A 24,552-nucleotide genomic window follows, 5' to 3' on the forward strand; every position below is an offset into this window, starting at 1 on the left:
AAAAAAAAAACTTCAGTGTGTATTGAAGTACAAGACTATAAGAAATCCAAAGAACAGGCGTAATAAAAAAAACAATTTTATTTTTCTTTTAAAAAATAACCCTCCCCAACAGAGTTCCCATACTATCACACATAGAGCCAAAGTAATATGCTTCCATGTCCTTTCATTCAAATCTATTGGGAAGTGCTATGACAAGGACTGTTCTTGATCAGTGGCTTCAATATTGCTTAGTCAGACCATGAGGCTGTGTGGAGAGGAGTGGTCTCTCCTGTTTCCACAATACATTTCTAGGGTGACTGTAATTTTGAGTCTCCCTTTGCAAGGTGCTTTTGTGGCTTCAGTGAGTGAATAACTGCATCTGGTTTCAGTGGTGCTGGGAAATGTCCCAGACTGATTTTTGTTTAGCACAGAAGTGGAGTTGGAATACCGGCCCCAACTGTGAAAGGCCCGGCTTGTGTTGGGCCAAAATACATAAGAGGTAAATATTACATATTTATATATACAAATCACCTTGGACACAATGAAGGATCAGTAAAACGGTGTACAAAGGCATTCTGATTATGCAAGTTCATAAACATGATTTAAAAATCACACTAATCTGATCTCATATCTTCTAAACCCTTTCAACTATAAGGGGCTCTGACCATCAGACAAGATTTGAGGCGCTTTAGGGGCAAGTGAGGTGGAATTTTGAGACCGTCTCCACAGTGCCCTCTTGAGGATACACTCTGACAATAGTCACAATATTCATAATAATAATGAAAAAAAAAAAAAAGAAATAGTCTTAACAACCATTACACAATTGAGGCAAAACAACTGACAGGCAGTGTTGAGCACAAGGCTCCTACCTCTAAGAAGACCAAAGTAAGGTGGCTCAGAATATCCAGTCAATAAAAAATAATAATTACATGCAATTTTTTTCCATATATCTAGATTGTGAGTTGATGTAAAGGCAGGACATATTAAGTAGTAGTTAAAAAAAAAAAAAGCCCACCCTGTCCAATGTAGCAATCCCCTATCTGTGCCGCCCATGCACACAGAGCACCAATAGGGACTGGCTAACACAGGGTAGGGGATTGGGGCAGGGGATGCTGTAAGGTATGTGATGCCAAACATGAAAACAGACAGCAAGGATAGAAAGTGATGACAGAGAAGCCAATGAGTAATAGTTTGAGCTGAGGGGAAATATGGGGACAAGTGCGTTTGACCATGTTGGTCTCTACATGCTAAGACATCTAAGAGGGCATACTCTATGTATGTGCTTCTATTGTCCAGGCTATGAGTTGTAAATGCCTGAAGAGGGAAGAGCTGTTTAAAAACGGGACACGGAAAAGGGAGGTGTGTGTATAGGTACGCAAAGAATTGCGTGGGAAGAAGTGAAGAATGCACTATGTGGCGTCATCTCCACCAATACATGTTAAAATGAACAGAACGATCAGAGCAAGGTCAGTGGCTGAATGCAAGCTCAGCTTTGCAGCACTTGAGTGATTACAGACTGTACGTTTTCCTGTTTTCAGATGTACAGAGTAGTGTTGACCTTGTCTATTGCCATTGTTCTGAAAGTTATGCAAATGTGGATGTTAAACTCCAAAGTACTCTGTGTCAAGTCTCATGAAAGAAGTTCACCATTTTGAAGTAAAATATATCAATAAGCAGACAAAAAAAAAAGTGCCTCGTAAATCCTAAAAGAGCAATGTTTAAAGAAATAAAATATCTTCCCGTTTAAGTGCCCCTTTTCCATTGGTTGGCATTACTTTTGGCTGGTTAATTATGCTGGTTTAGGTGCATGGGGTGCAAGTATATTTGATACACTCTATGCAAATGGTCCCTCTACTCTTATGCTAAGCTTGCTTCTATAGGCGAAATCTCTAGGGACTGGCCAACAAGGACTGAGTGCAACAGCACTTTTAACTTTTTTCTATGATATGCTACACCTGCTCCTTCTGTCTCTGCTAATATCAAGACCAGGGGGCTAGCCTCACATATACTAACAAGCTCTTTATGTGCAGGACTGGTGGCACCTACATGCTAACACTAAGTGCTAATGTACCATACCTCAGATTCCTCGAGGCAGTTTAAAAGAAAATAACATTATTACAAAAAATTAAAAACATGAATGTAGTTCATGACAATGTTAAAATGACACATGTAAGTGTGCGTGCCCAGTACCACCCCTCTGGAGGAACCCCATACTAAGGGGCTTGGAACACTGGCATCCGGCTTTCGGATAGGTAAAGAGGCAGCATCGTGGTGGCAGTTAAAAAAGTTTTTCATGATTTTTTTTTCTTTCTATCGCCTATTTTTCCTCCCATCTGTATTGCATACTTACATACATAGGAGTGTGAAGGTAGCGCACAATATTATTACACAATAATACCCACGTTTTAAAAAGTCAACGTAAAAAGAGCAATTGTCCTGATAAAGTAAAAACAACAAAATGACAATAACAATATTCATAACCTTTTGAGTGCATGAGGCTGAAGAGTCTGCCTGCATTTACAGGAGAAGGACCTTATTTATGGATCTGAGTGACTGGCAGGTCTGTGGAGGATGTGTAGTGGGCAGTTGTTGGGAGTAAGGGATGGGGATGAGGTGGAAGTGGACCATCTGGCCACTCAGGTACAAATGAGGTGGGAGGGAACGATGGTGATGATGGCTGGTGGCGCTCAGGCGAAGTACATGGTCCTCAGAGTGTCGTGATGAATCTGAACAGCTTTGGCCAGTGCCTGGGGGTCCCGACCGTTACTCTGACCAGATACATGGCTGCCCTCTCCACTGCAAAGCCACAACAGGGAGAGATGACATTGAGCAAAGGCCAGATACACTCTAGAGTAGTCTGTCAGAACAATATCTGGTAGAAAGCAGCATGTTCTTATCAAATCACATCAAATGTCACTTTATATGCAAACAATAATAACAAACAGTTTAATTTAACTGATATAATTAACTGGATTAATCTGTGATAAGATTTAAACTTTTCACTTTGCACAGGACATAGTAGAAATGTATTATGAGCTTCGTTAGCCACACTAACCTGTCATGTTCTTTGTCTACCAAATGGTAGCGGGCACGGAAGGCCACAAGACGAGCGTAGTATGCTGGCGCAGGGATGGAGACTGAGCGGGTACAACGAACATACGTGTGGCACAACTGGTAGGTCAGAATCTGCAACTCATCAGCAGTGAACCGATTGTCGTCCCATAAGACGTAGTAATGAGATGGTCGGCTGGTACCCTGGTGACAAATGCATATGGTTTTAAAATAACTAAAATAATCAGGAACTTCATCTGGAGGGAAAGAGGGCTTGAATGGTTTTAAAATTCAAATCAATAAAAAAAAATGTCACTACCTACTTTAAAAGTAATAAATTCAATTTTTATTATTTTTACCTGTATGCCTGCATGGCTGCACAGGTAGAAGTCAAACTCAAATGGATGAGTGATGCTGGTGTCCACTGTAGTCCCTGCAGGTATATTCCCACTCTTCCCAATCTGTCAAACAGAACAAAAATAATTGTTGATGACAGAAGAACAGATATATAGTATAAAAACCGAAGAAATTAAATATTTAAAAAAAGAAGAAAAAAACTCACCCTTTCAGATTTGTCAGCACAAAAGAGGCGTGTGTGGTGTCGTTTCTGTACCACAATGTAGGTGATACCAGGCTGGTAGTCTTTCTCCAACTTAATGCATGCATCTCTGATGGCCAGGAGCTCATAGTGGAGAATCTACACACAAAGAGATATTCTATTTAAAGTCAAGCTGAAAAATATGTCAAAACACAAACAGCTAGCGTCACGTCATTTTTTTTTTTTTTTTTTTTTTACAATTTCTTGGAGGGACCTGTATGAACTCTCATACCTGTGGCAACTGTCCCTCAGGAACACCATCTCTGTAGAAAATGATCCTGGTGGGCTTGAAGCGGGTCGATTTGTAGAACTGAATTAACAGTTCACGCACCATGTAAGATAAATCTTCGATGATTTCCTGCCTGGGTCTCTGGACGCGCACGGTGGCACAGTATCTGCTGGGATGGGCGTCCATACTGCCTACCACCTGGAAGAGGTAGCAGGAGCAGAGTGAGAACAGCTGAACATGACACCTTTTGAGTACTGTAAGTCACTTTGCATAAACTTGTCTATCATACATGGTAGAGAAAAGGAAAATGATGCTAGTAGGCTAAATGTCAGTCCATCTATTGTGGCTGAAAAAGACTCAGAACTGTACCAGCAGCAATCACACAGTCCCTCCATGAGTAAATTTCCCCAGAACATTCACATCCCCCAAAATCTGCACTTAAGAAATGTGTCAGGCTTAACAGTGTTTTATTTTTTTCCTCCCCCCAAGTCAAATATGTCACAATCATAATTTTTCTAATTTTCTCCACAATCCAGATGATCCAAGTATACCCACTCTCCTCTCCCATTCTCTCTGCGTGACTCAATCATTTGTCATGATTGCTAGGCAACAACGCAGCCAACCATAGCTGAGCTGAGGTCAAGAGCGTAACAGAACTGACATCATTTCCTTTTTGAAGGTGAGTCAGTGATGAGCCTTTTATTCCTCACCAACTCCTCCCTTCATACTTTTATTCTCTGTTCAGCTTCATTTGTTGTGTATCAAAGCCTAAAGAGAAAAAAAGGCTGTAGGCATCCATCATTATCTGTACTTTAAAGTTGAACTGAGTTTGTGTATTTATCATTTCAATACATTGAAAAAGAAAAATGTTTTCAGGTTCTGTTTGGCCTGAATTCTTGGGTGACATTCAACATATCTTAAACCACTTGAAGAGGTTCTTCAATACAGGGTTGTTATTAAAGCTAGTTTGAAATATTAATAACATCTATTGTTTTTTGCTGCTAATGATCAAGTCTATAAAGATTAAAAAGGAATGAAAAATACCCAGCATAAATTACCACAGCCAACAACAAATAAGATACTTTAAATGTATTTTCTGCTACATCAGTGTAATCTTTAATACTTACTGTAGCTTAAAGTAATCAGTTTTTTAACTTCAGAATTTTTTTTTATCTGTGCTGAAGACTGTATGTGGTAAACATAACATTTTTGGCTGTGGAATTCTTTTCTTACCTGCATTATGGTGCTCAATGCTCACCTAGTGTCCCAGTAACCAAGCAACTATGACTCGTGCTTGTTTTTCTGAAAGCTTGAGGTCATTTGCATTATTTACATGCCTTTGCTATTTTTTATTTGACTGTAAAAAAACAGGAGAGCTCTGCCAAACCTGGATCTCAACAGCCAACACTGAACAGAGGAGGGATTTTGGAATTTGCTCAAGGAAGATTTTAACTGGTTTATATACATTTTAATTGCGTGTCCTTAAAAGTAACTTAAAATTTGGGTGTCCAGGTGTGTGTTGCAGGCAACTAATAGAACTGCTGTGTAGTACACAAACAGGAGCAATGGGTAGAGCCTACACACTGACCCTCATGCTGAATCACTGACAAGCAAAAATGCATCACTTTGACTTATGAATACTTTTACATCAAGTAGCAACACTTTCATTTGTAGCTCATCAGAAAATCAGACACCTACATCAAGAAAAAAGGACCTCATTAAAGTTGCTTCATCATAAAATAACCAACATTTTCATTTAATTCAATTCATTATAAAGGGTGTCAAATTACCAGAAACAAAAGCACTCCAGTGCTCCCCACACATGGGTTTAACCTTCTTGCCCACACTTGACAAGCGGCTTGGTTTCCCTTCCTTTTCCTGAGATTGTGTTCAAGCCCAACAGGTATTGTTTAATGAAGGTGTGATTTGGGAGACTTACAGCAGTAATGGAGGGCTTCTTGCCATCTCCAGCTGGGGGGTGTGTGACGTCTGCTCCCAGGAAGATCACTGGCTGCTGGAACACTGCCGACCTGAGAGCACACATGGGGGAGGACATGCAAATTACATTTGCTGAACAAGGCGGGACTGGGTTGCTTTTGTGTAGTTATATCATCATTACCAACTAAAATAGTGAAATGGATTAATATGTCAGTCAGTGTGAAAACAAGGGTTGTGTGAATTAAAATAAAAAAATAAAAAGTCTATGGCAGTACACTTATATAGAGGGTGTCACGACAACCTATGTAATCATGGTGTTGAAAATTTTTTTTATTTATTTAACACCTTGTACAAAAGTTGTCAATTATGACACTTATACAAATGTTACACACATACAGGTGTTATTTAGAGCAGCTTCAACAGAAGCTCACCGTTGGTGAGGCACCAGGATGTTGTTTATGCCTCCCAGCTTTACATTGATCTTGAGGCAGAGATTGGATAGAGTCTGAGGTGATGTCTTCACTACGTTCTTGACCTGGACACACTGCGTGGCCATGCCGAGCAGAGTGTCTCCCACACGCTTTACCTCCGCTGAAAAGGAAAATTTGGAAATTAGACTCTGGTCGATTTTTTTTTGTAACATGTCTTGATGGTTCCTGGTGGTGACACTTTGATCCTGCAAAATGTTTTAAGATGATATAGTTGATTTAATGACTACAAACTTGTTTTTTATTTTTAATTATACAAGTAGAAAATATGAAATGTTTGTTACACATCTGGAACCTCACATTTTGTATTTTTACATATCGCTGTTGTCGGGCAAAAACCTCCTATGTCCAAAATTCGTGATTTTTGTTTTCCTTCATAAATCAGTACTATTGGCCACCCTCTATGTCTGTCTGTTGTTTTACAAATATTTAACCAAAGATATATGATTAAAACAAAATACAAAGTTTGATGACATTATGTCCAGTCATTACAAAACCATACAGTTTTTTTCATTTTTTGAAAAATGACAGTTTTGGAGATAAGAGGTTTGTCCCCGACAGCAGCGTTATCAGAAAGACAGATAGATGGATGGATAGATACCATATACTGGAGTTTTTCCTGGCAGGATGACGATGATGAGCTGAAGTCCAGAATAGGTGTTCTTCAGGTGTCTGAACATTGGCTCCACGCTGTCTGCTCCCTGTGCGTATTTGCAGAAGCATGGCTGCCCCTGAATGGGCATTCCAGCATCCTTAGAGATTTTACGCAGCTGGTCTGTGAAATTCCTGGAGATCAAATCACAACACAGCTAAGACAACATGCAGAAAATAAAACGACAAGCTAAGCTTTGGAAAACCTCAACCTAAAATATGGTGTTTGTCTTTGCCATTAATCAATTTAAAAGCTGTATTTAAGTTTTAAAGAGTGTGAAAATAATCATATATTTTAGGATAAATACAGACTTGAAGCGCACCACTAGAGAGTAATCTTTATTTTCTCCTCTGAGAATTCTACACTGAATTACTAATTCTTTACTTCTATCAAATGCAATATACAGCAATACACTGTTATAGGTGGAAACAGTTTAATCTCCTGCTAAACAAAATCACCTTCACTGCTGCTACTCATTAGTACTTACTTGAGCACTTCTTCTCTGCACTGTTTCTGGGGGGCAAAGCAGGCAATAGCCCACACTTTGATCTCAATGCCATTGTAAAACTGCTTCCCCCTCATGTCCCACACTCCCTGATTTGGGGTTGCTATGGCACGGTTCTGTGGATGAGAGGACCAGAGAAGAAATTGTAAACAAAATTAGATCAGATTTGTTGTATGAGGGAAAACATTCTACTGAATGGCTGCATAAAAGCCATTTCTCTCAGCAGATAAATAATGTTTACCCGTCCTCCATACTGCAGAATAGGAGCCGGCAGCACCCTGCCCGTCACCTCAGCCATATCATCCTTCACTTTGATCCCAAACTCCTGGATGTACGGGTCCAAGTTGAAGTTGGCATTCTTCATCTGTGGGGAGAGAACAGAGTATATCTTACTGCCTCCAACTTACACAATAAATCAGTCTCAGATCTTCCCATAAATTATGTCATTCGATACAACTCACCAGCCTGCTGATCTCCTCTTGTCTGTCGGGTGCAGAGCGAGCTGTGGCTTTAATCATAGTGGAGGTCTGATTATCTGTCAGTTTCTTGATGCATCTTTGACCAGCTACAATGTTACACACCTGGAATGGGTCAATGCATAGTCACTACAGTGTAGGCATCGAAACAGATTTAAGGTCTATGTTTATTGTGTTGTTAGATTCATTTTTGTCTAAAACCAGCTGAATAATCATTGAACACTTCCTCACCTCCAGGGGCAGGTAGGTGTGCTTTTGCTCCTGCCCCACTTGTAGACAGGGCAAGTGGGGGTATTTAAGCTGCAAGCTGTACTTCTGCTTGAAGTACTGGGCCACTGTACATTCAACTGTCTGCCCACTTTCAAGCTGAAGGGGGAACCTGGAAATAAATGGCCATCAGCATCATGTCATTATCATTGCCAGCATCACAGTCTAACTCCAGATTTGCAGGTTCTCCGATGTTTTAATGAGGATTGGGCTTTAGAGTTGCCTGCATGTTACTTGCATTTAAAAATGTTTACAGTTGGGAGAGAAAAGGTCTTCGACATATGTGTGTTTATCTTGCGTTGTTGCTTGTGCTAGCCATATCTGCATGTAGTGATTCGCCTTGACTTGTTTAGATCAGCTGTGGCACCATTGTACTTAAATGATGCTCTACAGGCTTTTGTTGAATTTCTTACTAATTTTTACCATACAAGAGATACTGTATGTTGACTTTAGATTTGATGGGGTAATGTAAACAGTGTCATCACTGGTCATCTTTTTATCAGGGATTTTATTCCTTCAGCCATCAGGCTACTGAATTCTGACAGTAGTCTTTAAATTAATTTAGATTTTAACCTGGACTTTTATCCATTTTTCTTGTATTTATCATTTATGTTTTTTAGACATTTCCTTTTTTGAAAACTTATTATGATCTTTTTTTTTTTTTTTTATCTGTCTGGGCAGAGATTGTTTGTTTTCTTTGGCTGATTGTTGATATGTAACCTGAATACAATTGAGCTACAAATGAATTGCCCTTAGTGGATTAATGAAGTTTTCTTGAATCAACTGACATGTATTTCCATTATAATCTTGTTGTGGAGACCGGCTGTTAATGGTTTTAAGACTCCACTAACTCATTGCACCCTCTCCATACTAATGGTGCAGATCCACACACACATTTACTCTCATTCATGCAGAAATCTTGCATCGACGGTGGAGGATCTGAGGTAAAATCTTAGCGAGCCACTGACAGGTTTAGAGTCAATGTTTCAGGGATCTGCATTTCAGTGTAATTTAACAGTAGTTAATCTTTACACTCCTAAAATCCATGCAGCCAATTTTGGGATATATTAATAATGTAGATTTATGCAAGGTAAGAAATAAATAAATAAATAGTGTCTTTGCATTTACGTCTGGTGGCTGGCAGGACGTCTGGTGACATTGCATACACGGTACTTCCTCTTCATTTGGCCACAGTGGGTCACCTCTACTTTCAGGCCTGCAAAGAATAAGTGGGGCACATTAGTATTAATGTTAAACCACATGTTGTATTACATCATCTTTCTTGAGATGATCAAATCCACCATTGCACAGCACTACCCGCCACCATCATAAACACACCCAGTAAGTTATATAACTCACTTTCAGACTGCATAGCCCTTGTCCTTCCAAACCATTGCCACCAGGACAAAGAGAAGCACTAAGTTAAGGAAATGGGCTTTATTGTATTCATTTCCTAACCTTGTTTAATAAATACTTCATAGTGATGGAAGATATAATGCAATATTTGAATACCATGTCTAGATCTTATTGCATGTTTCTTCCTCTGAAGACGAAGGGAAAGCCAGAGCAGTGGATGCACTGATGATGTAGGTCATCAGTGGAATTCATTTAATTTTTTACGTGATAATGCTAAAATGTAATTGGAGCTGCAATGTGTGTTTTTTTGTTTTGATCAAGTATCCTATTATTCTATTTTTATGTATACATAAAATCATACACAAACCAATCTGTCCATTCACCTAACAGCCTGCAACAAATAAACTGGTGCAATGGATTCCGAGATCCTGTTTTTAAATATTCACGCCAGATAGGCTGTTCTATAAACCAGCTCCACTAAATGCTCAGTAGTTACATTTTTCACTTTCAATGCAAAACACAAAAGACTAACAAAAAGAAAAAAAATTCTACAATGCACTGTGCAGATGGTAAATGAGGAGGAATGAGGAAATGTTTTCCATAAGACTTATGGAATTTATTGATTTGAATTTACCGTGTTATCCAGGAAGTAATTTCATATGGCAACTAGTTGCCTACCTTTAATTTCCTTGGTGAAGCGAACCCTTTGAGAGTCTGTTAGAGTCTTGGGCTGCTCATCAATGTTGCGAATGTCCAAAACCTCACACATGAACTCGATTACAGGCTGGGCTTTGTAGAAAGCCGTGGCAGACACTAGAGGGAGACAGATAACAACTGTTGCTTCGTACATGACCACTTACAACTTTCAGGAGCTTTTGTCATCTCTAATAGCATTTATTCATCGTCAAATTAGTGTTAAAGGCATTTAATAAAACAGAAAAAAAACAGTCACCATGATTTGAGACAGATAAACATCTTTAATGGTTCAGTTGCCATTTTAAATCACAGAGAAGATTTAGCTTTTAAGCTTTTGTAGCTTTGTGTTTTCATCTAGTCATGCCATTTCAGCAAAAACCACTAAGATCACTGACTCACGACACACTCTGGTGAGCTTGTTGTCAGTGACTCACCATCAATGTTAAGCATCATCTTCCACATGGCGGGACGCACAGACTGGTGGAAGCCAAACCAGACTTCCCTTCCCCCTCCTAGTGGGTGGTAGTATCCTTCAGGTGGGGAGAAGAATGAACGGCCCACTGGAGTGTACCTAATTTAAGGAATGTGAGATGTGGAAATGATGAGTGCAAATTTAGAGCATGGTCATAAGTATGAGCTCATTTCCAGTGACGGTGCTACTTTAGAAACATAATAAACCAGAAGATTCTGACAAGACTTTTTCTGAAACCAGAGAAATTGGATCCAATATCACTGAACAGATATTTAAGTTTAACCCTTCTCAGATCATGTCCTGAAACCAGTTATCACTATTCTATTGCTCAGCATTGTTCACTTTCACACAAGTCTCAGCTAACAAGCATCTTTTGTTGGTTATGCCTGAGGTATGATGATTACTGTACAGTCTATGTGAAGGAAAGAACTCTGTCTGCATTGTTACACTGAGCTACCAGCATGCCAACGACATAAAACCAGTAAAAATTACCAGCTCGGTTGGAGTTGGAGATATGTGCAAATACACATAACTAAAGTCTAATAAACAGACAGGAGTTAATGTGTTGGATTGTTCTGCACTAGTGTACCAAGGCGTATACTATGGCTTACCTCATAGAGGCCAAGTGGCGCATTGCCACATCCAGGGCTTGAACTGAGTCGAGGGGGACCTGCAGCCGCCCGCTGACTAGGGTTTCCTGCAGCAGGCGCCATGACACCTTGGCCAGCCAACGGATGGACACCTTGAAGATTCGATCCTTACCCTCACCTGGAATAGTTACCTCAAAATCCACCTGGAGAGACAGGAGAGAAAGAGAGAAGAGCATAAGTAAAGAATAAGGGTGCAGGGGGAGAGAATACAAAGATGAGAGCTTATCTGTTCTTAGTGTATAAAAAGCTCTAAACCCCTTTCAAACAAAGTTCCTAAAGATCTTTTGCCTTATAATAGTCCATTAGCTTAAATTATTTTGTGTTTTATTTTAAAAAAAATACTACACACTGAGGAATGAATGTCTCCTTCATCTCCAATATCACTAGGTAACTAAATGATTAAAGTAAAATAAGACTAAATAAAAAAGTTAATAGATAATTAAACACAAAAAAGATAAACTTTTAAGTGTTCTGAAAATTGCAGGTACAGAAGATATTTTCTTATTTCAGTTAAAACCAACAGTCTCTCTAATATAATGTTGTATTTCCAGAATAAAAATAACTTTATAGATCATATCCATCACATTTATATGGATACTTTCTTTGCATACACCTCACACTTTAAAAACTAACTCATCAGTATGACCTCGCAGTGAGGTGTTCTAAATGGCATCTGAGAGCTTAAGGATTGTAACTGTGAGGTACAAGTATGATGTCACCATAATCCAATACAGATAGAAAAGTTACCTCAATAAACATATGCAGAAGAACACAAGTGAATCCCTGCTGAAATAATTTAATACACAATGATTCGCTTTCATTGCCAAGAGTGAGAGAAAGCAAAGCACTAAAGCAATATTGGAAAATATAAGGCCTGACAAAACAGTAAGTTGCAGAAAAGAAAAGTAGACATGGAGATTAAAAGCTAGCCTTGATATTTCTAAAAATGCATTATGTTTCTGTAACCTGTCAAAAAAACATGGGAAATGGGGGATGTGAAGTGAAAATTGGCCAAAATTGCTGGACAACCAGCAGACGTTTGGACAAGGCATGGAAGGTATTGGTGGGCGATATTGCCATAAAAATTATATCAATATTTTTGTAAAATATGCCGATAACATCACATACGATATTTATGTTTTTGGCCACAGAATAAGTCACATCACTGTATCCTTCCACCATTTGCCGGACTTATAAGGTGTACCAATCACCAAAACTGGCATGGTGCACATTTTTACAATGTTTTTTTTTTATTCTGCATTTGTAGATGCTTACAAATTGGCTATTTTGGAAGCGTCCTTTTTCTTACGAGTCGGTGTAACTGGAACACCAGCTACCTGGTAATAATGTCACCTACTCTCGACCGCTTGGAATTACAAGAAAACTGGAATGCACCACTATTTCATCATAAGGCCAGCCTCCTGTGAATGCTTTGGGATGGGTAGGCTGCCTGTGGTAGCACTGCTGCTTATTGAGAATAATAAAGATAATTGCTTTCATGCCAGTCTCTAAGTCTGCAATAACACCAGAAAAAGTGGCTAGATGTGTCGCTACTCATTTTTGAAAAAGAGTTGCTAGAAGGGCCTGAATAATCTATGAATATAGCAACAGAGTCGCTAAGTTGGCAACATTGAGTAGCAATGGCGGAGGGTAACTTTCGGTATTTGCTCGGATGCGCCTTCGGAAGCGGCAGAAATGTTTGTGTCTTTTGGAACATGTGGCAAAATAGCAGAGCGCATTACGGTTAAATGATATTTAATAAGTATTGTGTTTTGTCTACAGCACTGTTTATGTTTTGCTCTGTCATGTTTCCTTGTTGACTCACTCAGCTGAGCTCACCTGTGCTACATGGGTTGTGGCATAGTTTAATGATGTCATGGCACCAGAAATGTGTGATCATGCATCATCATGGTATTAAATTTTCTACCACTGTCAAAAGAAAATCTACCAGATTATTGTAAACGATACAGTATTGCGCACCCCTACTGGATAGGCCAGGCTATCTGTCTGCTGATGGCGACAATTTTAGTTACTAAACAAACAGTAGCCCAATGTTTCTTCTAAATCACTTCAAGGAAATTAATCAAGTAGCTACATTTGACAAAATATGTTGCTTGTTTTTGATTAGAAATAACAGAAACAAACTACAAAAGGGGTTTGTAATGTTTGAAGACAGGAAAGACTTGTGTGCACTGCAGCAGATAAAAGTGAGTGCATGCTTTGCAGAGTAATTCAGATAATTCCTCTCCCCAGGAGGAATTTTGTAAACCCAATCTGGACAGGTCTTAAGATAAACTGTATTGATCGCTGAGAAGAAATTTGTTGCCTATTAAAGCAATGATGGCACACTGTAACACAGAAAGCACTGCCAACGTTTACCTTCTCGCTCCCGATGGGAAGTGCTAGCACCGTGTAAATGTTCTTCTTGCCATCATACACTGGTTTCCTGTCACCAAAGAGCTGGGGCTTGAAGTGTTGAACCATGTACTCCACCACCTCTCTGCAGGAAGTAACACATACAATTAATATTCAGCAGAAACAGAGAGAATTCCTACTTTGTCAAATAAACCCACCACCTCTCTCCATTGTGTTGCGGAGGCACGGTTCTTAATATGATACAGTATCGATCAAGCAGGATACAGCTGGTGTGTGCAGTCTCGAGGTCATGGGGGGAGAGGTAAGCACAAAAAGAGAGAGGGTGCAGGTTGTGGTGTGGGGCAAGGTTCAATGCCTTGGCCTTCGTTTAAGTGTGGGGGATGTGGACCTGTTCAGAAAGGGAGAGGTCAAAGGGCTTGACCTTTGCATGCCATCTTGGACCCTTTGTGTCTCAAATCCAAAAGAGACCAAGATCCTCTCTGCATGTTAGAGGACATGGCAACAGCAAGTGCAGAAGTTTCTTCTACATGTCAAGTTTTCTGAGGCATATTAGTTGTGTTTGATTTAAAAATTGGGGGGGGGGGTGAAGCTTATTTTTTCATTTAACATCCTTTTTAGACTGGAGTTCTCCAAGCAACCTCTGCTGGAAGACTTCAGGATTTTAGGAACCAGCTTTAAAAACACAATATGAGGACAAGGTATCGAGTCATGAAAAAATACCACCAAGTTGTTTCTATCTTGATTCGAGAGGATTAATGTTTCTTCAAGAGAATGTTTATATGACATTTGACAAGTTGTTAAATCTATAGAAGCCAATCTCCATCATCAACGGTAACACCTGTGTTCATGGTAGGGGTTCAAAAAAACGCTGGTTCCAAAGAACCAATAAGCTTAAGAATAAGCAGCGCAGCCATCAGTATTTATCGCAAAGTGTCCACAATGAAGCTGCACGCACAAACAGCTGAGTGTGTTTACACTCTGCTCTACACTCATACAAGATGTTTCATCAGACTCAACCATTGACTCCTCTAATTGGACTTTATTGAGCAGTTTCAGCTATCATGCTGACAAGTCTCTCAAGTGATTTGATCCATTTTCCTCACCTGGTTTTTTAAAAGAACTGGCAGGTTCTCCTTCTACTGAAATATTGTTCCATACAAAAACAACATATTGTATGTATAACAATCAAAAAGGTGCATGGATGTTCTTGCCAATGTTTAGCTAAATTCTGCTTTTCTTAGCAGAATGTAGTTTCTTTACCAGGCTCACCAAGGTGTTTGCTGTAAGGTTGTTTTGTTGCATCCGTCTTTCAGGTAGTCTCCTCCTCTCACATTCTCATTGGCTGTTGCTCTTCCTGACATCACTCAACTTGTCCCTATTACTTTCCCCAAAGCAGTAAGCCTCATGTCTACAAGCCTTACTAATCACATCTTTCTGATTTGTATTGTTCACATCAACAATGTGAAAAATTAGGCTTAAAATCCTGTACTGTGTACTGACTTTAAGGTAAGTCTCCTTATTGTTACAAAAACAGATGAGCAATTATTAACTCAATTAACTTATTTAATCATCACTGAGGTTTTACTTCCTACATCCTATACCTCCACACCATGTTTGCTCACAAACATCTGGCTTCAAACAACCAGAGGGTCCCATTCAAAATGAGTCTTTTCTGGATGTTTTTTTCCAGGTAGCTGAAATGAAGACCAATAGCCTGAGGTTATTAGCAGTGGAACAGTTAAACAGGAGAACTCTTGGGCTACTGCTAAATAACCAACAATAAACATTATAGTTATGCTTCTTGCTAGCTCTAAAACATGACTCCACACATCAGACAACTGTGGAGCATGATAGCCCACCACTTTTTGCTGACATCCACCACAGAACATGACAGCAATAAATTAAAAATTGAAAGCAGAGAATGCTGAGCAGAAAGTAAAATGACATTCATGCCTCCATAAAGGGATTAATTCTCTTAGATCAAACATGATGAAACATAAATTGTGTGCTGGGTTGCCAATTATTCTCAAAAGGCAGACCAGAACTCCTTTTCATTGTGTTTGAGAAGTTGGCTCCTGGGGAGCCATGAGAGAAATGTGTGTGGCAGATAGAAATACGTTTGCCCGGTGAGTTTTGACATATATTCATAATGTTCTGTTTAGTGCTGGGAATAAAGTAATAAATGCTACAAATCGTGGAGATAGTTTCTTTTTTTTGTAATGTAGTACCGCTAAAACAATAAATTTCAATTAATTTAATTCCCTGAATTCTTCGCTCTGAACTTAGTGAATACAATGTTAAAAAATAAATAACTAAATTGAGTTAAATACAAGTGTACTGATTTTTGGAGTTATTAAAATAATATCAATGGGGTCTCACGTATGAGGGAGGTTCTTGTTTTGTCTCAGTTCAGTGTCAGAGTATCTGAACTGAGCAAATGATAAATACTAGTATTACCTTTTTTATAGTTGATTGGCAAATGGTTACTAAAGCTACAATACAAACTCCACTGCAGCCAGGATTTCATTAATTCATCCCAAATGAAAAAAGGGGTCCTCCATTTAAAATTTAAACAAGCGGTCTACAAAACTCAATTCCAGTGAAGTTGGGAAAAAGTTTAAAATGTCAGTAAAATTAGAATAGAATGACTTGCAAACCTTTTCTAACCCATATTTAAATGAATACACCACAAAGACAAGATTATTCATGTTCAAACTCATAAACTTTATTTTCATAAGCAAATAATGATAAACTTAGAATTATATAATTGCAACAAGTGCCAAAGTAGTTGGGAAAGGGGCTTCTTCACCATTGTGTTACATCACCTTTCCTTTTAATAACACTCAATAAACGTTTAGGAAGTGAGGAGACTAGTTGTTGAATCGTTGATAGTGGAATCCTTTCCCATTCTTGCTTTATGTACAGCTTCAGCTGTTCAACAGTCCGGGGTCTCCTTTGTCTTATTCTGCGCTTCATAATGCGCCACACATTTTCAATGGGAGACAGGTCAGGACTGCAGGCAGGCCAGTCAAGCACCCGCACCCTCTTACTACGAAGCCACGCTGTGGTGAGACGCGCAGTGTGTGGCTTGGCATTATCCTGCTGGAATAAGCAAGGGCGCCCATGGTAAAGTTTCTGTTTGGATGGCAACATACTTTGTTCCAAAACCTGAATGTACGTTTCTGCATTAATGGTGCCTTCACAGATGTGCAGGTTACCCATTCCTTGGCCACTCATGCACCCCCATACCATCACAGATGCTGGCTTTTGCACTTTGCGTGCGTAACAGTCTGGGTGGTTCTGTTCTTCTTTGGACCGGAGGACACGACGTCCACAATTTCCAAACACAATTTGGAAAACTGACTCATCAGACCACAGAACACTTTTCCACTTTGTATCAGTCCATTTTAGATGGGCTCGGGCCCAGAGAACCCTGCGGCGTTTCTGGATGTTGTTGATGAATGGCTTACGCTTTGCAACATAAAGTGTTAACCCACACTTACGGATATGGCGTCGAACTGTATTGACTGACAGTGGTTTTCCAAAGTGTTCCTGAGCCCATGTGGTGATGTCCTTTACACATTGATGTCGGTTCTTAATGCAGTACCGCTTGAGGGCTCGGAGGTCACGGGCATTCAATAATGGTTTACGGCCATGCCTTTTACGCACAGTGATTCCTCCAGATTCCCTGAACCTTTTCACAATATTATGGACTGTAGATGATGATATCCCTAAATTCCTTGCAATTGTACTTTGAGGAATGTTGTTTTTAAACTGTTCAACAATTTGCTCACGTAGTTGTTCACAAAGAGGTGAACCTCGCCCCATCCTTGCATGTGAATGACTTAGCTTGTTCGGGTCTCCCTTTTTTATACCCAGTAACGACTCTCACCTGTTGCTAATTCATCTGTTCACCTGCAAATAGTTGTTTGATTTCCATTCATCCACTTTCTGAGTAGTTATTGACACCTGTCCCAACTATTTTGGCACGTGTTGCTGTCATCAAATTATAGAGTTGATGATTTTCTCCCAAAACAATAAAGTTTATGAGTGCAGACAATAAATATGTTGTCTTTGCTGTGCATTCATTTAAATATGGGTTGACAAGAATTTGCAATTTACTTGAATCAATTTTTATTTGCAATTAACACACTTTCCCAACTTCACTGGACTTGAGTTTTGTAGTTTAACCTACATCATACTCCACAGTTCACTCTACAACCTAATATAATATAAAGTAAAAGGGCCAGTTTAGTTAAGAATCACTTCTGACTCATTTATTTATCAAGTTTGGTCACTTTAGCACAGCTACTGTAGTGTTAAAGAACACTCAAGGGCTGCTATCGTACAGGTTTTTGTTGTTTCCCTGCTCCAACATACATGATTCAAATCAAACTGATCCTACAGCTTCTTGTCAACTTTTTACAATGACCCATTAGTTTCAGTGTGTTAGCAAACAAAAACAACAAAAACTTGCAGGATAGCAACCCTCGAGGATCATAGTTTGACACTCGTGTCTTAATGTCAAACTGAATGCAGAGTATAGTTTAAATTTATGCTCCTTTACACATACCCTACTGTTTAAAAGTTTGGGGTCACTTTGCCATGGGATTCAATAGGGAAGTGACCCCAAACTTTTGAACGGTAGTGTAGGTGCATTTGTTCTTCACAGTGTTTTCCTCTTCAAGGTCAACATCAAAGCTGAAAAGCCCTCTGTTATAAACACAGAGTGCTATGCTTCTGCACTGTGTGATTACTACAAAAACTCATTACAAAAAGAAAGCACATAATGTGATTCAAAACTTTTAAAAAATATAGAACGTTGGATAAAAGTGCCCAATATAGGCCACAAGCTACAAGTCATTTGATTCTGAATTTATCACCATTTCTTTTCCTGCACAAGTACATAAGAACAGTCTAGGTAAGAGATTGAAACCTGAAGAGAAATGCTTTTGCCTCAATTTTTTAAAAATGATTTTCCTTACAAAAGTAAATGGTGTTCAACTTGTAAATATCCATAAAGAGTTGATTAGAAACTAGTGACAGTTTTTATACAAAGGTGGTTTCTTGCACAGCCTTCTAACAGACTGACAACATGGTCATTACTGCTGGTTGTTGGGGTGTTTTTTTTTTATATTATTATTATCATTATCAACTTAAAAACAGCACTTCACAGCATGTATTTCAGCTGCTTGTTGAATTCCTTTAATGCATGTACCAGTGTGTCAAGTTGTTTATGAATATTTAAATGTATATTATTTATATTATATCAAAAATAAAAAATTAAAAATGCTGAAAAGAAGAGACCTTTAAAATTTAAGTGGGACATTGAAGAAGAAGCGAAAAGAAAGAAAAGCACGAGTACCAAGTCATCACATGTTGTATTACCTGTTGACTCGTCGTGGGCACTTGTCAGGCTTAATGTCCACCTCATAGTGATAGACATCCATCTTTGGGATCTCCACTTCAAAGTAGTTGGCCAGCAGCTTGATGGGCTTGCCCACGGTGCCCATACCTGGCCGGCGGGGGGCATGGAACACCTGCTGCAGGGGTGGGGGAAAGACCCCCAAGGGCACTGGACCAATAACAGGGAGGCATCCACAAGGAGAGGTAACAGAAGGAGGGAAGTTTAGCATAGAGCAAAAGAGAAGAGAATATTAGGAGGCATTCGTTGAAAGTATGGCCAAAGCAGGCATGAATGAGAAAGGGGACAATTAAAAATAGAAGTTGCAAAGGAAGTGGTTAAAAACAGAAGGAAGGAAGGGCAAAGAGAGCCACAAACGGGGGCATAAGCCAGGAAGGAAACATAGGCAGGGGCAAAAAAAAAAAGCACATGATAAGTAGCCACAGGAGTCAGCCGCAGGTACAGGAAGGCAGGGAGAGGGATGATAGGAAAGAAAAGAAACAATGTCAAAGAACAAGTTAAGCAGCAGATATTTGGGGCCAGGTAAAAAACAGAATTAAGTTATGTAAGGTGTGAGATACAGAGTGGCAAGGGGAGGTATTGAGAAGGCATAAAGAACAGAAGGAACAATCAGATATAGGAGGAAGGACGGGAGAGAAAGAGAAGAATAGAAAGAAAAAAAAGATACACAGGGGCAAGAAGAAGAAAAGAAATTAGCTATACAAAATTTATTTAGATTTAATAACAAATTACCCACAATTCTGATACAGTGATTAGCTGTTAAACTCAAAGCAACACATTTAGAATAATTCTTTTTGCTATTAATCAATTTTCTCATCAAAAAGAGAAATAATATCAATCTCGTTTAAAAGAAGAAGCGGAGAACATGAAGTATAATGAAATTTCCCCATACTTTCCCACACAGCTTTAGAGTTTAAATTAATCAAGGTAGAAATATTTAGCAACTACTCTGACAGATCAAGGACTGAACTGCATCTACAGGAGCCTTTTCCAGGAACTGCAGTCTTTTGAGGGTAATTCTGTACTTGATCTCCTCCATGTCACCCCAGGAAGGGGCTAAGAGAGGGCTAAAGTAATTATGCTGTGGTCATGTTTTAATGGACAAATAACTCACAGAAATGAACATATTTTGAATTAATACAGCTGAAACAACCTTCCTGGTGTGACTGCTCTGTGTAAACAGCTGACCAGCAAACTTCATTTGCATTGTCTATCCTGTACCTTCAGCTTCAATGGAAATGCAGTCGTAAGGGATAAAGGAGTATTTCAGCTCCTTAAAAGAAATTCCTGGGGGCATTTAGGTTCCAGGTGCTTTTGGCCAAAATGCACCTGTATATTGATATACTGAATGTGTCTCCATTTTTGGAGAAGTGAGCACTAGGTGGATGGACATGGGTTCTGTGCTCAAAATAAGCCTAATGCCTACATGCAACAGACTTTGTGTGTTTGACTGACTTGTATCACGTAAGCTTGCAGACATAACTTAAGTCAAGTAAGATTTATTGTCGGTTCAACTATATACAGAGAAATGAAACAACATCCCTTAAGGATGAATGTGCTGCACAAAAAAAGCAATACTACAAGTCTACATAAGACTGCACAGGGTAAACAAGAAGTGCAGGAGTTGAAAACATACAAGGGCACAGAACTGAACAAATCATATCTCACAAATTGTACACATCATATAACCTCAGTCCCACTAGTGAGTAACTATCTGTGCCCATGCTAGCTCCATTTCTTAAAAAGGAAAAGCACGATTAAGTCAGAAGTTCTGATCCAGAAATAGGGGAAGGGTCCTAGACTGACTGGTAGACGTGGGGCTAGCTGTGACTCCTGCCTGAGAGGGGGCCCCTACTTTAACCTCTGGGTCCCCAGAGAGCAGCCCTCCTTCATCCCAACAAAGACCCCAGCTGCCCTGCTCCTCCATCTCACGCTCAGAAATACATGGGTGTACGGCAGAGGGAGCGCCCTTGCTACGATGAACACACTCATACACAGAAACAGAGAGGGCCCCCCTCTACATTCCCAGCCTCACCATGGAGACACCACGGCAACACAGTATTGTCATGGATATCAGGGGACTTATGCTTGTATGTGCATGTGTAGGGCTGTTGGTTGTAGGAGACAGGAGGAGGCAGGGTGCCACTGTGGTCATGCTGAAGAGACCTTGGCCTCTTTGGTCCTGCTCCTAACATGTTCCCACATCCTAAATTCGATAGGTCCTGATTTAGATCAGCTGCAATTAAAATCTTCGACTTATACATATACCACTCAAGTGCATGTTCCCTAACCCTTCACACAGGAAGAAAAACCAGCCACAAAGAACAAAAAGATGCTCTTCTCAGAGAAAGTTTGTGTCTGTATGTGTAGAATCACACATCTGACAAACACAGTAAACACAGACTCCAGACATGTGGTGACCACACAAACTATGGGATAGAAAGCATGTATATGTGTGAACGTGAGATTGTTGCACACTCACTCGTGCACACTGATGCACACTTCACCCTCATGCCAGTGAAGGCAGATGGTGAGAAGCGGAGCCAGCGCTCACACGTATCCCAAAACAATAGCAGTCTCTTCTTGGCGGCAAGACTTATGGGAGAGTATCACAACATGAAGACATTCACTACTTGCTGACGCAACAAGCAATAAGACAAGAACACATGGGTTTTAAAGTTATACCCAGTGTAAAACGTAGGTGGTTATGGGTATTTTGTTTTGGTTTATTTCTGGCCAGTTGACAGAGTTACCTGTTACAGTCCTTTAGTCATATTTTGAATTAAGTTTAAAAATCTTGAAACATGCAATGCTAAACTGTTTCCCCCCCTATTCAAATCCCATTGTTTTGCCCTAAAAATAAAAAAAAAAATTATAAAAATCTAGCACATCACAAAAACTATATCCATAAAACTTCCAAACCTGGAACAGCACTGGGTGATTACTAGAAAACTCATTACAACAAGCAAAATACTTAAAGGAAGTTCATTTTTTTGGGCCAAACTATGTTGATCATGAGGTAAACATGTCAGATAAATCTGAGAAAATGGGACCCTGAATCGTCACACTTCAAACACAATAGTAGACTTTGAAATGAGGGGCCCCAAAAGCCCTTCCCCCCCCAAAAAAAAAATTAAAACAAGCCTATACAATTTTATTATAGGTTCTAGATCAAGAATGACAATGTGATCTTTAATCTCTTGCCTAACTGTGCGAATAAAGCCAACCTAAAGACACTGAAACAGGACTTAGAGGCCATCACCCCAGCTACTTTTTCTTTAAAGACTTAAGTTTTAACATCCTGTCTTGTACATGCACAAGACATTCGAGGTTAGACTATTATTGTTAAGGTTCAATATTTTCCACAATAAGTGGACTTTAGAACTGGGCTAACAGTGAAGTGCTTCCTAGTTTTGATTGCCTCTACACCTCAGTGTCAACCAAGAAAACTGCCAAATCAAAATAATCTTGGCACTGATAAAAACTGGTTGTAAATCTGAACATAAAACATCCACAGTATTAACAGCAACACAAACTTCAATCCACATCAAATGCATCTGCCTCTCCCAGTGTAAAATCTGGTTCTGTCAACTCATGCAGCAAATGTGAACATATCAACATTGAGTTTTATTTTTATTTATTTTATTTAGAAAATAAATTATTCATCCGTCTCTGCAGATGGAAGGCCTGGGGTTGTCCTTAATGTGGCATGGAAGTTATTGGTGTTAAATACTGTTTAGACAAGCTTAAAAGTGTAATCAACTATCAGTGAAAAGGGAGGCTGGTGTGCCGTGTGGGGCATGCGAGGAGCAGCCAGCTGCTGCTGCTGTTGGAAGGCGGGCTTCACCTCGTTCTTCCTCACAGAGATTCCCACGACCTCCCTGCCCCCGCGCATGGCTGGAGATATTGTCAGTCGTCTAAAAGACGTGACTGTGGCTATAAATCTGAATGAATAACGTTTTTAACAAAGTATTGTGTGTGCAGCGTGCAAGACACCTCTCCATATCACACTCTGAACGTTGCGATGCTAGAGAGGGTTGACACCAAGCTTACTTGTGCATCCCCCTCTGACGCTGGGCCAGGGTATGATGCCCTGCTTTTCCAACTTCAATCCGCATCTGCAGCCATAGGTATGAGAAACCATAGTATTTTAAACAACTTAAGTAAAAATAAACCTACCAGCGCCAGACGGTCCCGGCTCCATCCCATTCACTTAGCTGCGCGGATACAAGCTAGCTAGTCCCGGGGTGCTGTGGCCAAACCGCCGGCCCCTTCAGGCTGGAAGCGTCTCAGACTTCCAGCCCCCTCCTCTCGGCGTGTAGTCTTCTCCCTTCTCGGTGTACCCCCGCCCCCTGCCCCTACCAGAACCCCCCCAGACCCGCAAAGGAGGTGAGGCTAACGGCGATAGCTGGCAGTTGTTGGTTTGCCCGTTGACCCTGGAGCTGCTAACGGTAGAGTCAGAGGGAGAGAACGTTTGCTTCAACTCTTCCTCCGCAGCGTGATCCCCCCCGGTGCTGTGATTTAGCCGACTGGCCACGGCACTGTGATTTCTCGTCGGTGTGTTGTGCTCCTGCTCACCGTTCAAGCAGGATTCTCCAGTAGAACAAAAAAGGCCAGCCCCTCAACCCCCTCCCCACCCCCCCGCAAAAAAAGGAGAGAAATGTCTTCTTTGCGATTAAAGAAAAATATAAAAAGCAAAGAAACTGTTGAGGGACTCGCTGTTACCCCCAGAGGTTGAAGGTGGAATTGCACTGCAGATATGCAAGCGATTGCTAAATATGTCATATAAACTTTTATATGACAATACAAAAAGAATAAATAAAATTAGATGCAACTACTATGACATCTATTTAACCTCTATTTTATTTTCTCCAGTGCATGTTTCAACAAAAATCTGGATGCTTTAGAAAGTGCACATCTAAACACAATACAAGTGACTTAAACTCCAGAATTATTAGAAAACAGCTATGTGGGAAAAGATTTTTTTTTCAAATTCTTTAGAATTTGATGTCAGGTTCCTTTAAAAAGAAAAAAAGTTGGGAGTGGGACAAAACCAACAGGTGCAACATCTCACAACCAGTTAGGTGACTGGACAAACAGGTGGGTAACACCACTGACTAAAAAAGTGCATCACAGAGGTTGTTTGAGTGTAGATGAAGAAGAGTGATCATTTAATGAAAGACTTCACACACAAGGGGAAAAAAAAGTTACTTAATTTCCCAACATAAAGTCACCAAGATCAATGAGATCCTGAAGAGGCACCACCTTTTCTAGTCCTGAACTCATTAGAGATGTTTTGTGCTTCTTTAAACAAAAACCTTTTTGGAAATCATAGATGATGCATCAGCATATAAGAAAAGAGCAAAATTCAGATTTAGTGCAAAGTTTAAAAAG

At 39.8% G+C, this 24,552-nt stretch overlaps 1 protein-coding gene across 1 annotated transcript; it reads right to left on the reverse strand.

Annotated features, from left to right (window-relative positions):
• Positions 1 to 60: 60 nt before the first annotated feature.
• Positions 61 to 23,777, reverse strand: ago1 (argonaute RISC component 1). The gene is made up of 19 exons (XM_041988258.1): positions 23,338 to 23,777; positions 19,122 to 19,308; positions 13,737 to 13,857; positions 11,319 to 11,500; positions 10,670 to 10,806; positions 10,218 to 10,352; positions 9,312 to 9,399; positions 8,148 to 8,295; positions 7,902 to 8,021; positions 7,682 to 7,804; positions 7,423 to 7,556; positions 6,885 to 7,069; positions 6,227 to 6,386; positions 5,797 to 5,887; positions 3,861 to 4,055; positions 3,593 to 3,727; positions 3,390 to 3,491; positions 3,035 to 3,234; positions 61 to 2,775 (listed from the first exon to the last, which is right to left on the reverse strand). Exons 1-19 carry the CDS (start codon positions 23,360 to 23,362, stop codon positions 2,667 to 2,669), a joined length of 2,577 nt encoding a protein of 858 aa, XP_041844192.1. The 5' UTR covers positions 23,363 to 23,777; the 3' UTR covers positions 61 to 2,666.
• Positions 23,778 to 24,552: the final 775 nt, after the last annotated feature.

The sequence above is a fragment of the Melanotaenia boesemani genome, chromosome 6 (genome assembly GCF_017639745.1).
Source record: "Melanotaenia boesemani isolate fMelBoe1 chromosome 6, fMelBoe1.pri, whole genome shotgun sequence".
Classification (NCBI taxonomy): Eukaryota; Metazoa; Chordata; class Actinopteri; order Atheriniformes; family Melanotaeniidae; genus Melanotaenia; species Melanotaenia boesemani.